Source organism: Cyrtonyx montezumae, unplaced genomic scaffold (assembly GCF_038088225.1).
Source record: "Cyrtonyx montezumae isolate F1298 unplaced genomic scaffold, pur_monq_1.0 scaffold_0, whole genome shotgun sequence".
NCBI classification, from domain to species: domain Eukaryota; kingdom Metazoa; phylum Chordata; class Aves; order Galliformes; family Odontophoridae; genus Cyrtonyx; species Cyrtonyx montezumae.
In genome coordinates this window covers 43,337,688-43,351,199 of record NW_027071824.1, presented here as the reverse complement: position 1 = coordinate 43,351,199, position 13,512 = coordinate 43,337,688, and the positions used below count along the sequence as shown (strand labels likewise).

Sequence of the window (13,512 nt, the reverse complement as noted above, 5' to 3'; positions counted from 1 at the left end):
CTCTTCATTTCCACTGCGACTTACATTCCTTGATTTACCAGCTAAGTACCTGGTATCTAAAAGTGCAGCTGAAGAGTTCAAACTTGAGGCTCTCAGGTAACATAGGAGATTACTGAGCAGCCTCATTTAAATGTAGGACACCTTAAAGCCATTACAGAAAAAAACAGAGCCAGGATATTTTAATACAGGCTGATAAACCACACTAATTTGGCAGTCTCCTGGAGGCTGTAAAGCTGGCTGTCCTTAGCTTAAATGAAAGTAGAAATAAGCTTCTAAATAAAACCTGCAAGCACACCCAACTGATATTTCTTTCTTTTAGTGACATTTCCCCATCAACCCAATGGACATTGACTTTCATTGATCACTACTTATCTGTAATTAATTGCTATACGCTTGGTACAGTTCCAACCATCGCAGGTGTGTCTGGCATGTTCCCTCATATCTTGCATTTCTGTACCATCCTCCTGCTGAGATGCAGAAAAACTGCAGCTTTTGCTGCAGAAACCAGCTGAGGAGACAACTGAATGTCAGAACGCGTCCTCTAAACACAAAATATATTAAAGCATTCCACAGGAAAGTTATGTATTAGTTTATTTTTCAGATCTTTCCTGTCGTTCTAGTACCAGCAGCTAATCCTGATCTCCAAATTTCAGCAAGCCAAAATGCTACAGAATGTATTTTATACACATAGAAGTAGATTGATACATGTATGATCTATTACTTACGTAGTTGCTAAGCTACAAGATGAACTCATAAATATTAAAATAATTAAACAATTTTAAATTTTATCCAGCACTTTGGGAATACAGTTTATTTTTTTATTTTATGCTCACTGGAAGTCTGTTATCACACATTCATAACTTTCTTTGGTCTTGCTGAACTTTCCTTGTTTGTTTTCCTCCCTTGCACACTGATGTGTCATAACGCATGGTGTTCTTCTCTACAGAGCATTAATTGTGGAAAATTAATTTTAGAAGTTCTCTACACTGTTGTGAAGGCCTTTGTGACATATTAAGCAAAAAATACAACAGCACTGAAAACTTGACTGAAAGGGAGAAAAAAAATTTCCTCTTTGCAGCTGAAATCTCAGTGCCTGATGAGTCACTCATGACATTTTCCAAATGTTTCGCAGAAAGAGCTCTTTGTCAGCAAAGCACTGCACCTTGTGCTTTGCAGGTCCCTGCTGAGTTGAGCTCAAATAAGAGACTGCCACCAACTCCAAATGATATCAGGCACAGTGCTTAAAAACAGAGCTTGCAGCTATCAACATTTGTTTTTTCCCCAGTAGTATTGTTCTCCTTGTGTTAGATCTTCTGAGCCGTTTCTTCACAATACTCTCAGTGGGAGGCAAAAGCTAGGCATGAGTAGGAGCTGGTAATTACCATGGTCTCTCATTGCCCCAGGCAGCCACATCCTAGAGCTATAGGGACAGAGATTTAAAGACCTGATAATATTTAAAAGGGGAAGGTATACTGGCAGAAGTATTTTACCTGCCATGGTATCATTCTAAATTTAATGAAAGCAGAGCAGGCAGGGAGGGGGTTCTTCATTTACAACCAGGGTAGCATCTGCATTAGACAGTTCAAGAAGTTTAATAAGTTGTTACTTCTATAAATCAGTTAATGGCTTCCCCTACTGTTGGTGCGAACCTTTTGCCCACAACAGAGGAAATAACATCATATTAAACAACAAAAAATAAAATTAAATTAAAAAGTACGAAAAAGTGAAGGCTCATTGACATGTGCAAGATCTGTAGATACTTTAGCTCATTTTCTTTAAGCTAACTAGACTTGAAGTTGACAGGTTAGCAACTCCTTAAATTTTAAGTCTGACCTCATTTCTGTAAGATGGCTTTCTATGGTATAAAACTCAGTTACATGAGAGAAAGAGTATGCTGACTTCCCTTGAAATCACTTAAGAATCTTGTAAATATCCACTGACGGCATGAAAGCAGCAATGCTCATTTATTACTTTTATTTGCTTTTACAACCAACTTAATGAGCTCTGGTTTTAAAGCAAGTTCCTGTCATACTGCTTTATAACTTCAGCCAGCCTGGGGAGACATCAGCACACCAGAGAAGTGCAGGGCAGACTAGCAGAAATATTCTGATTCCTGAGCAGCTGGAGGACTTCCAGCCATTACGCAGCTGAGATACAACATACAAAATTTGAATGGCCATTGTACATTTTGCAGGATTCCTGTGCTGCTGACACAGAACCAAGTGTTTTGGAAGGTGGCAAGCAATTTGGTCTTTCAAGGAACAGCCACATTGCTACAGCATTTGATGATACCAAAGTGAAAAACAGGTATGTTGTCTATTTCAGTAACGAATTTTGATGAAATAATGTGAAAATAAAATGCCACTTGTGGTAGTCACAAAAGCTTATTCCACAGTTATAGGCATAATCTCAAACTGACCACACTCCATGACTAATTCCTTTCATATCACAAACATAAATAACATTAAAACGTGAAATCTAGGCAATGAACTGCCCATCTCAGTACCCCTCACAAAAACATATTTTTTTTTTTGTAAATTTTCAGGTAAATGCAAATCCTAAACTGACTTAAAAAAAAGAAGAAGCAGACAGAAGAATTTAACCAAGTCATGTAATTGAGTTCATAGGTTGCTTTTTCAAAGCAAATTGGTTCAGTAACTTAATTTCTTGCAATAAGTCAACATTATATTCCCTTTCTTGCAGTAGTTCAGATTAAACTTGCACAGTAAATAGACAAAATGGCATTGACCCCCTAAAAGCACAGCTACTTCCCCCCACATACATAGACACACAAAAGAGTTCCAAGAACAACTTCTAAAAATGCAACGTTTTCAGCAGGTTTGTGAAGCTATAACTTATTAATCGTTCGCTTTTGCTGTGAAGGCACACTGTTATTAAGAAATGTGGTATGTTACATCAGTGATCATTTTTGCTGCCATACTAATTTACAAGTCCACCAACCTCCCACGTATTTGTTACCAGTAAAGACACTATACTGTACATTTTACTTATGCTGCCTTTAGAAAACTTGGAAAACAGTTAAAAGAAAAATATAATTCTATGGTTCTCGTACATCTTTTCAAACCAGAATCCAGGCCTGACCAATTTCAAGCTATGATATTTTATATTTATATTATCGACTACTTTCACGTAATTAGCACTTTACAGTTGGACTGTTAAGTCTTCTCTCTGCATCTTTAAAAGTTTCATAACCTGTCTTCAGGCAGTAGGACTCATTAAACACTCAACACTTGCTGAATGTCACTACAACCTTCTCCTTCTGTGAGCATTATGTGTCTGAATGATGGTACTGCCACTGGAATTTTACAAATGCTGGGATTTTCCAGCAACGACAGCTGCAGCTGAGAAATTGAATCTCCAAATTCTATGCCAAAGTTGCACTTCTGTATTTCCACAGTAATGGGGCTAATGAACACTCACAAGTCAGGGATCAGATGTGTGTGAAATGCAACATACACGTGACCAAATTATTTTGCCTAAACCCTGTTGGACAAGTAAAATGCGCTTGTAAACTCATTTTTACAAACTGTAAAGTTTTGTTAGATGAATGCAGAAAGGTATTTTGTCTCCTATGTGACTATGAATAACCTTCCCTTTGACTGTTTTCCTGCTTGTTCAATTTTCAGACTTACAATTGAATTTGAAGTCCGAACAATGGCTGACTCTGGCTTGCTGTTCTATATGGCCCGCATCAACCACGCCGATTTTGCTACTGTTCAGATAAAGAATGGACTACCTTACTTCAGCTATGATCTAGGGAGTGGAGACACAAACACAATGATTCCCAATAAAATAAATGATGGCCAGTGGCACAAGGTATTACAAACTCTAATGTTCAATTACTCCCTATAATGCTGAGAGAGCTTTGTTTTGCCTTAAGATATTTGCAGAAGAATAGCTTATAAAAGCTAAGCCTTCAGTTAGACATTTCTGTAGTTTGTAAAATATATGCATTAAGGCACAATGTTAAGTACAGAGTACATGCTTTCCTAGCAAAAAATATATATATATTGGCATTGATCTTTGAAATTTCTTCAAGAAACATGTGTAACAGAACATATTTAGAATATGTCCCAAGCATTGTGAGGAGCTTCAGAAATGTTCAGTGGAGTCCTGTTAGGAAGAAGGAACATCAGCTTATTATGTTTGAACACAGCTTTAAAGCCAGTTGTTTGTATGTTGATAATGTCACTGTTCAGACACACCGCTAAGAACATGAGAAAAAGAAAAAAAGCATTCAAGATTAATTCAATTCATTAGGGAATTTATATTGTATTTATTGATGTATTTGGCAGCTTCTTTTGTGACTTTATGAGAGGAATCTTTTATAAACACATGCCACAAGTGGCTTTCTGACAGTAAGGGAAGGAACAATACCACAACCACGATGTTTAGTATTTACCGGGCCAAGGATAACAGATATATAATATATCTATTAGGTAAAATAAAGGCTTAAAGGCAACTATAAAGACAGAAGAAAAGAAAGCAGGTAACTATGTATTCAAGTTATATGCAATAAGAGCTATTACATTTTGAACAGATGTTGGTGTAGTCACTATTCACAAGTCTACCACCACCAAACAATAAATCTAATTGCGCATAGGTAAGATCTTGATTTGGTCTTACCACACCCTTTTTGTAGTCATCCTTGATCCCTCTCTGCTTTATTCTCAGCTGCACCATAGGAATTTTATTCTCATTGGATTTTTACTCAGGAACTTTCTAATACTAGCAAGCACTCTAAATGCAAGGTATTTTCATAAGGGGAAAAAATAAAGTTATCATTATTTCATGAGTTTTACCTATTGCCTCAGAACTGTGGCAATGAACTAGCACTCTTCTGCCATGACCCTCTATAAACACAGATATATATAAATGTCTTTTGCCCTTTCAGCCAAATTTTCTCTATATTCGAAACATATTGACTGGTGTATCTGTTTCTTAAAGCAAGGCTATCCTCCTTGGGGATGCAATTTGACACTGTGAGAAATGAACCCTTTTGTAAATGCCATTTTTATAGGACAGAATGGAAACAAATCCAAATTCAAAACACCCAAAAAGCAAATGAAAATCCATCTTGGAGGGCTAGGAGAAAGAAATCTTTTTAATAAAAGACCACACTTATCGTTTTAAAGAAAGCGGAAAAAAAATCCTTGAAATTGTTTAGGATGAAATGTTTCCATCAGGTCTACTATCTTTGGAAATAAATTAGCCTTCAGTTTTTGGAATAAATTCACATCAGCTTCGCAACATCTGCACGTCTTCAATCCAATTCGCAGCCTGTTTGTCTGAACAGAAGCCTTACAAACAGCTGGCACTACTTCAGCCTGAACTATGGTTTGAGGTACACTAAAACTGAAGTAATCATTATGTAAGTAATACCCTAACTGTGCTGTAATAAAACTTTGCAACAGGTGCTGTTATCATTCAACATTTGCTATTTTAGTACTTAACATTACTATCTGATTCTAGGAAAAAAAGAACACTGTAGTGTGCCTATGATAGCAGTAATTTAGCTTTCAAAATGAATCCCACATCTTTTCAGTAATTCTAATAAATAATACTCATGATGTCTCCTGAACCATGTCTAATTAGAGGCAACCATATGTTTGCACAAAACCTTATGCAGGAGCTCTGTTCTATAGACGCCATCCATAATTGCTACTCAAGCACTTCTGCTAGCCACTACTTCCTCAGTTATTGTTATAAATTCTGTTACAAGTCCAATCTGGAAACACTTTGTTATAAGGAAATTGTCCGTAATGCATTACATTTGTGCTTCTTTTAAGATAAAAGTCATTCGAACCAGGCAAGAAGGAAACCTTATAGTAGATGGTGTTTCGAACAGGACTGTTAGCCCAAAAAAGGCTGATATATTGGATGTTGTTGGAATGCTCTACGTTGGAGGATTGCCTGTAAACTACACAACTAGAAGAATTGGTCCGGTAAGTTTAACTAAGTATCCTACACTCCTTAAGTATGTCTTCATCAGTACCTTTGCCTTCCCAGTTTTGTTTTTCCACAGTCTGCTCAAGAATTTTGATAAAGTGGACTTTCCTGAAGGTATACTACCTTCTGTCAGTGGAAAGACTGGACTCGGAATCCAGTTAATGCTAAGAACTAGTAATAGCGAGCAGTTATTGTTACAAAAAAGTAACGTGGTAACTTGATCCAAGTATGCACTTAGATCACAACACAGCCAGAGAATAAGGTCCTGAATGCTACTTGTCTATAATTCGCTGTAATTTGTCTAGCAATGAGCACCAATAGTGAAAGTATCACCTAAGAGAAGCAGTAAAAGCACAAACTATCCTGGATAAAATATCCAGTAGAACTGCTGCTTACTGTAGTAGTTGGGTATGTGTTGTTATTAAACCAGGCAAAAAGGCATTTTGAAGTAGACCGTGAAAACTGTTGTCCTCAAATGCGCACATTTATCACTGTTTAAGTTTAAGTGCTCAGCTTCCTTGTAACACAAAAGATATCTCCATAAACAGGTGGCCCAAAAAGGTCAAGCATTATTTTGGCTTACAGTCTAGAACATAATTGGAAACGTTCTCTCTCCAAGACCATGTGGGTTTACCTAAACAGGCATGAAGAACACAAACATACATAGCTACCCTAAACTATAATTCCAAGTACTATCAAATTACATTCTTTGAAATACAACTGCAATTTACAAATAATAATCTGTGGAGAAAGGTAACACTAAATCCTTACCTATTGCTCTTTGTCAGAAGTAATAGAGGGAACCCAAGCAGATAAATGGCTCAGTCTGGCAATAAAAATCATGTCAGATTCTGACAGTCATAAGTGCTTTGGGATTTAATGAAGCTGTGACTTCAAATGTCATTCACAGAAGATAAAAATCATTGCCTGCCTTTCAGTCATTCTCAGTAAAATATATCTCATGATGTATTAATAGAATATTGTGTTGTAGGCTTCACTTAAAGTGTCTGAAGCAAAGTTGGAAGCATGTAGTATCTTACTTAAGGCTTTCTGCTAAATAGATGTCAACCTCTTTAGATGTCAGTCTTGTATCTACCAGTAGGTGGGCTGGCCTCCTCTTCAGTGCAGAGGAATGATACCTACTTGTTTGGCATCAGCAGATGTCACATTTTAAGCACTCAAAATTCAGCTTTTTCTGAATTATAACAGCCTGTTATATTAAAATGTAACCAGATTTGCTTTTCTATATGGAAACTCAAGTTTTTAAGTACAGAATGTTATCAGGTTGTCTGCAAATCTTGCATTTCTATAATTGATTGTCACAGTAAAGATGGCAAGATTTGTTTTGTGATATGGGGCTTCTTGGTAACGAAACATTGATTTGGAGATGATTTTTACTTAGAAATTAGAAAAAGGTCTTATGAAAAATCTGATAGAAAGCATTACTCAGATCAGAACAATATATTAACTGATATTTTTAAAGATGTAACGAATATTTTGTACAAGTTTGTTTAGTAAAAATAAGCTATATAATGCCACGTTACATGCAGCTTTGTTGTATGGTTGTATGAAGAGTCCAGACTTCCCTCTGCAGGTGTACCTTACTCTCTTCTGAATTTGTACATATTTCTTTACTGTATTTTACATGCTGATTTTTGTTTTTCTCCTTCATACTACATTACTTACAATGTCTTCCTTTTCTTCCTCAAAGTGCTTGCTTATCATTTTTCTCCCACTGTTATCAGGAATACACTATTTGGTCACTAAGTCACGCCACTGTCTAAAGCTGAGAACCAAGATGCAACTCTTACTGAGCTAGGGAAGGAGAGCTCTGGGGCTGTTCACACCATGGAAAATGCCAGAGGAATGGCAGCTGGGCAGCCCCGCTGTTCTGCCCTCAGCCAGGATCTCACTCATTCACACTATCAGCTTCAATGGGCACACATTAACACTCATGATCACAGAAATGTGCCAAGTCCTGTTCACTGGCCAACAACATGGTCATTATCAGTGTGGTCACTAGCTCTATAGAAGGTTATGTATGACCAACAATCTTTACATAAGGGCTCTGTTCATTTTTGCAGGTGCCTACGCTTATTAGCTCAGTTTTATCATGCAACAGTAGGCCTATGGTAAAGTGATTAAAAGGATGGGGAGGGGGATAATGCCCTCATAAAATTACCAGCAGCCCAGAGAACTACATCCAATATCTTTGTCTACTTAAAAACACCATAACCTAGTCAATTAAAAAGGTAAAGTACAGGCCATTAAATTCCTGCATTGCTGATGTAATTTGCTATGTTTCATTATGCAGTGTATTATTTTATGTCTCCTCCATTAAGCCAGATAGATGCGACTCAGATCACATCTCTGGAAAGTAATATTATTCATCCTCCATGCAACTGAGATTAGATTCCAATTACAACCAGATATTAAGGATTAGCCAAGTAAAATTCAAGTTTCATTAAGCTCCATAAATCCAGAAGAGAAGCAGAGGAAAAGTACCTTTTGATGACAAAATTTAGGCCTTTAAGCTGAGCTTTCCACTGTTATATATTTTGTTTGAAATGTGGAATCCAGGTCACTTACAGCATTGATGGCTGTATCAGAAGTTTTAAGATGGCTGAATCACCTGTTGACCTGGATAACCCAACTTCAAGCTTCAGTGTTGGAAAATGCTTTGTCACTGCTCAGAAAGGAACATACTTCGATGGAACAGGCTTTGCCAAAACAGGTAACAGTAATTTTGCTTACAGAAAGAATAAAGGAAAAAGAGATGCTGTTTTCAAACATTCACTGCTGTTGCCTGGAAGCAAGATGAGACCAGTACTGAAAAAATCTCACTTAAAACTTCCAATTATCTTGCTTAGAGATGGAATACATGACTTCCTAAGCAAGTTCTCACACTCAGTACAGACACCATTATAATTTCTTACATGATTTCACATGAAATGGAGTACCATAGTTACTCTGCATAATGTAGCATTATTATCTTGTATTACTCTGGCAACACATTGCTTAATTATTAGAAATAATGTAATTAAATACTTCTCTTCATCTTACTAAACCTTCCTTTTTTTTTTCTCTCCGAGTTGGTGCATACAAAGTGGGAACAGATTTGCTTGTGGAATTTGAATTCCGCACAACACGATTGAATGGTGTACTTCTAGGTATCAGCAGCCAGAAAATGGATGGACTTGGCATTGAATTAGTGGATGGAAAAGTGAGTAGCCAGGCAGTTTTGATTTCATATAATGGCTCTTAAAGCACATTTAGTTTAAATGCAAGTTTACTACTCCAATCTCAGGATGTATCTGTTGGTATCAGGATTATCTTACAGGCTGGACTTGCTTGCCACTTCTCATACATCCAGAGGTTCTTACTCTTACTCATACTTTTACAAGCATATCCTAAAAGTTTTTCATCACACTTCAGTTTCCTAATACTGCAACATCAATTAAATTAGTGAGAATATGAAAAGCTTTGAGGAAAAGCGTTGTCATCAATCATACTAGTTTCTTATGCATATATTTTATTTCAGGGTCTGGTGAAACAGTCAGTATTCCACCACTATAGAGAGCTATTTAGAGAGGGGACTCAAAAACTAAGGCAAAAATGAGAAATTGACAAACAGTACAACAATTTTGCACTCGTTTACCTGAGTGACATAATGCAGATCCTCCCCAAGCCTATGAAGGACAGCAATCCACACTGAAGTTTTGATTTAGTAACAGACTGTGTTTAAAATCAACAAGCTTGTTGATTTTAAATATACAGAAATACAACAGAAATAAGAACCATGTAACCACTTTGAGAACTAGGTCACTTTCATGTCCTGATTTCAGGTGATGTTTCACGTTGACAATGGTGCAGGCCGATTCTCTGCTATCTATGAACCTGATGCACTAGGCAGCTTGTGTGATGGGCAGTGGCACAAGGTTGTTGCAAACAAGATCAAACACCGTTTGGAGCTAACTGTGGATGACAGACAAGTGGATGGTAACAGCCCAAACAGCGCCTCGACCTCAGCGGACACTAACGACCCTGTCTTCGTTGGAGGATATCCTGGTAAGCATTAAATGCACAAGTAATGCTTCACTTTGTGCTCTGACAATGGGGTCTTGATAATGTCTTAAACACAATTAGGACTAGTACACTAAAGTTGATGGATAAAAGCACCAGCGTTTGTTTCACTTGGCATGAAACTTACTGGTCTCTGCATCCATCTCCAGTTCAGAACAAGTTCTGCATCCTTAAGGTATTCCTATCAATCCCCCTGCACAGTCTCAAATGAAGACACTGTCACAAAAGAGCAGGAACATTTTCTGCCCTGTGCCATTCACCATGCACACAGCCTCCTACTTAGTACCTTCTTGTTTAGTAATCAGTTGTAAACAAATTTATGTGTACTGGAAGAATATCCTTGAAAAAACAAGGCACTTGTGCATACATCAGCCTGTGAAATTTAAGGACCTGAACAACGTACAACAGCTTGTACAGAGAGCTCACCATCTCTTTCTGATAAATATCTTTGCTGTAAAGTCTGGTGATTTTTTTAAAAGGAACTAATCAAAATTTACTTCTCAGTAATACGGAAGTGTTGAGAGAACTTCCCTCAATAGTAGTAATTGAATAGAATCCCAAACCAGGCTGAGATCTACAGCTAGCTTCATCTACCACTACGCTGATAATGAATACTGCTTCTTCTGTTTGTAGACTATCAATCTTATCTGATAGGAGTTTGCTTTCTGAAAGCACAGTTAAAACGTTTGCAAACGGTCAGATCTGTTGTATTTATCATCATGTTTCCCCTCCAGTTTGCAAACAAGAATCTGAGCATTTTTGCAATGTGCACCTGGTCTACTGCAAACTCAAGTCAACAGGATTTTACTTTAAAAAAGACTTCACAAGTGACTTTAGGAGATTTTGTTAGAGGTTGGACAAGGACATCGATTTCTAGCCTCCCATAAAGGCCGTTACACATCTACTGCTGCTCTTGCTTGGGAAAGAAGAAAGGAAAAGAGAAAGAATGGTTGAAAACCATTCTTTAAGTAAAAACTGAAGCACATACTGAGGAAGTAGCTTTCTCAAGATGTTATGGTTAATGAGAACTGTAGTGCTTTCAGCTCTTTTTTCCCCCTTGCATTCTGTGCATAAGTAGTTTGAAAGTTGGCAAGACAAGCATGTAATGCTTGCTACCTATATCTCTCATAGGTAGTAAATTGCCACTTGGCTTCATCTGCTTAAGTCTACTTGATCTAATTATATAGGTAACCTGTCTTCAGATTCTGTCACTGTCATGCCAGAACAGGAAAAAGAACTGGATTGTTACAGCACTAGCTTAAGTGTTTATCACATTCATTTATGTTTGTCATTTCTTGAGAATATTAGAAGATAACAAATAAGACATATATGGGGACATTTGTTCTTCACAACTGTAGTAAAGCAACCCATAGTACCAACTCAAACTCATAATTCCTCTTACCTTCTTTTTCTTTCCTTAGATGGAGTGATTCAGTTTGGGTTGACCACTAATATTCGTTTCAAAGGATGTATTCGATCTCTGAAGCTCACCAAGGGTACTGCTAAACCTCAAGAGATTAACTTCAGCAAAGCTCTGGAGCTAAAGGGTGTTCAGGCATCATGCCCTGCAAGCTAACTGTCGTTCACCTCACATGGGCCTGTTCATATAAGTATTTCTGTTCAAAGACATAAAACCAACAAATGAAAAAGCCTATATATACATTGCATTCATAATAAAATGTCTTTATGCAAGTATTTGAGTATTGTTTGTGGTATATTCCAATGGCTGTTTCAAGGTACCTCCCAGATAACATAATCTTCTCCCTGCCTTTCATTAAGGGAGGGGGAAAAAATAGCGCTTTACTCCCCCCCATCCCTTTCCTTGTAGTCTGAAATGGACATATATCACTCATCAGAAGTATGCTGATACCACCTCTTAAGCAGGATGTTCCTTTACCGTGGCATTTACATTCCTTTACCAGCTTGAGGACAACACACGTATGCATTCACACCTCTGCCCTTCATTTTAAAAAAGGGTATTTACCTTGCTTCAAAAACACTTGATTTGATCAACAGTTTTCAGAAGTAAGTTTTATGTGGCTGCTGTTATGCTATGGTCAGGGAAGAAAAATATTTATGGTTTATTTGACACTACTACAAAAATATATTACATCTAAAATTCTTGCTGTGTTATTTGAACACTAAACTAAAAGTACAACCAGGTTCTACTCATTTTACCTGGATGCATCGTTTAAAATGATCTTTAATTTAAAAAAAAAAAAAAAAGTTAATACTACCCCCCTACAACTGCACAATCTTAAAGCTACACATGGCACAATTCACAGTCCCAGTTCACAAAAGGAAGGCAAAAGCTGACACTACAGGATTACAGAAGAACAGAGGTGAAGCAGGAGAATCCCAGGGACCACTTCATGCCATACATCACTAATCTTTGCTGTCACAGATTCAATCAAACCCTTTGCAAATAGCTTCCAAAAGTTAGTTAGACTCAAATGCTTGATATTGTCAGATTGTGAACTATTCTGAACGCAGTAGCCAACCCAGATCTTCCTGAAATAAAATTTAGAGTGGTCTGTTAACAGCAGTCTAAGCATCAAGTGTTTTATAAGACTAGATCATCACTGAATTGTCTGCTGTAGCGTACCCACTGTAGCGGGGAGGTTGGACTCAATGATCTATTGAGGTCCCTTCCTACCCCTGTGATTCTGTGAGGCACTACTTTCAGAGCAGCCCACATATTTAAAAAATAGAAATTTTGGTATACATTTTTTTTTATCTGACGTGACACAGGAGAAAACACAGCATGGATACAAGAGATTATAATAGACATATGCATTTCCACTCTGGTGATTTGGAGACTATTTTTCTTTGAGTATATCCAATGAATTTCATATCTAATTTTTGGGAAGCCCTGAATTGACTTCAGCAGGTATTCCAGTTTTCACTTGCAGCTGGTCTGTCACTGCTAACAAATGGATAATGGCCATGCAGTGCTGTACACATTCCAAGTGTAAAGTATTCATTCATGCATTTATTTTATCCTGTGTTCTCTGTATTTACCTGCTTCTATCCTTGTAATACTTCAGGATAGTTTAGAAGTTTTAGAAAAATAGTCTTTAAGATTTCAAAAAAGATGAATATTTACAAAATCCATCAAAACAAAAATATGAACAAATGAAGCCCCAAAACTTATCTGCAGTCTATTTTCTATTAGTAACATGAATTACATACAAGCCAGAACCAGCCATTTGGTCCACAGGCATTTGCTAGGTTAAAGACATTTCTCTGTATTCTCACTTCCACTCAACACGCTGGATTCCTTTTAACATAAGCTTGCTTGCAAATTCTTGTATTTTTCGGACTTCAGAACTGAGAGAAATTGAGACAACTGAGACAAGAATGCCAGAAGTTACTTCCACACCCTCCTTCAGAGGCAGGGAACTGGCCTCCCCAGACATATGTCAGCAATGTTTTTTTTCAAAGATGGCTTTGCCTTTT

General features: G+C 37.2%; 1 protein-coding gene across 1 annotated transcript in view; it reads left to right on the top strand.

The window, feature by feature from the left end:
- The window catches only part of LAMA2 (laminin subunit alpha 2), a 329,486-nt gene extending 317,738 nt beyond the window's left edge, over positions 1 to 11,748 (top strand). The window contains exons 58-64 of the mRNA XM_065733920.1: positions 2,195 to 2,307; positions 3,648 to 3,837; positions 5,811 to 5,966; positions 8,551 to 8,704; positions 9,063 to 9,193; positions 9,816 to 10,038; positions 11,475 to 11,748. Coding sequence (XP_065589992.1) covers positions 2,195 to 2,307; positions 3,648 to 3,837; positions 5,811 to 5,966; positions 8,551 to 8,704; positions 9,063 to 9,193; positions 9,816 to 10,038; positions 11,475 to 11,629 — 1,122 coding nt within the window. The 3' untranslated portion in view covers positions 11,630 to 11,748. The remainder of the gene's footprint in view (positions 1 to 2,194; positions 2,308 to 3,647; positions 3,838 to 5,810; positions 5,967 to 8,550; positions 8,705 to 9,062; positions 9,194 to 9,815; positions 10,039 to 11,474) is intronic.
- The last annotated feature ends 1,764 nt before the right edge of the window (positions 11,749 to 13,512 follow it).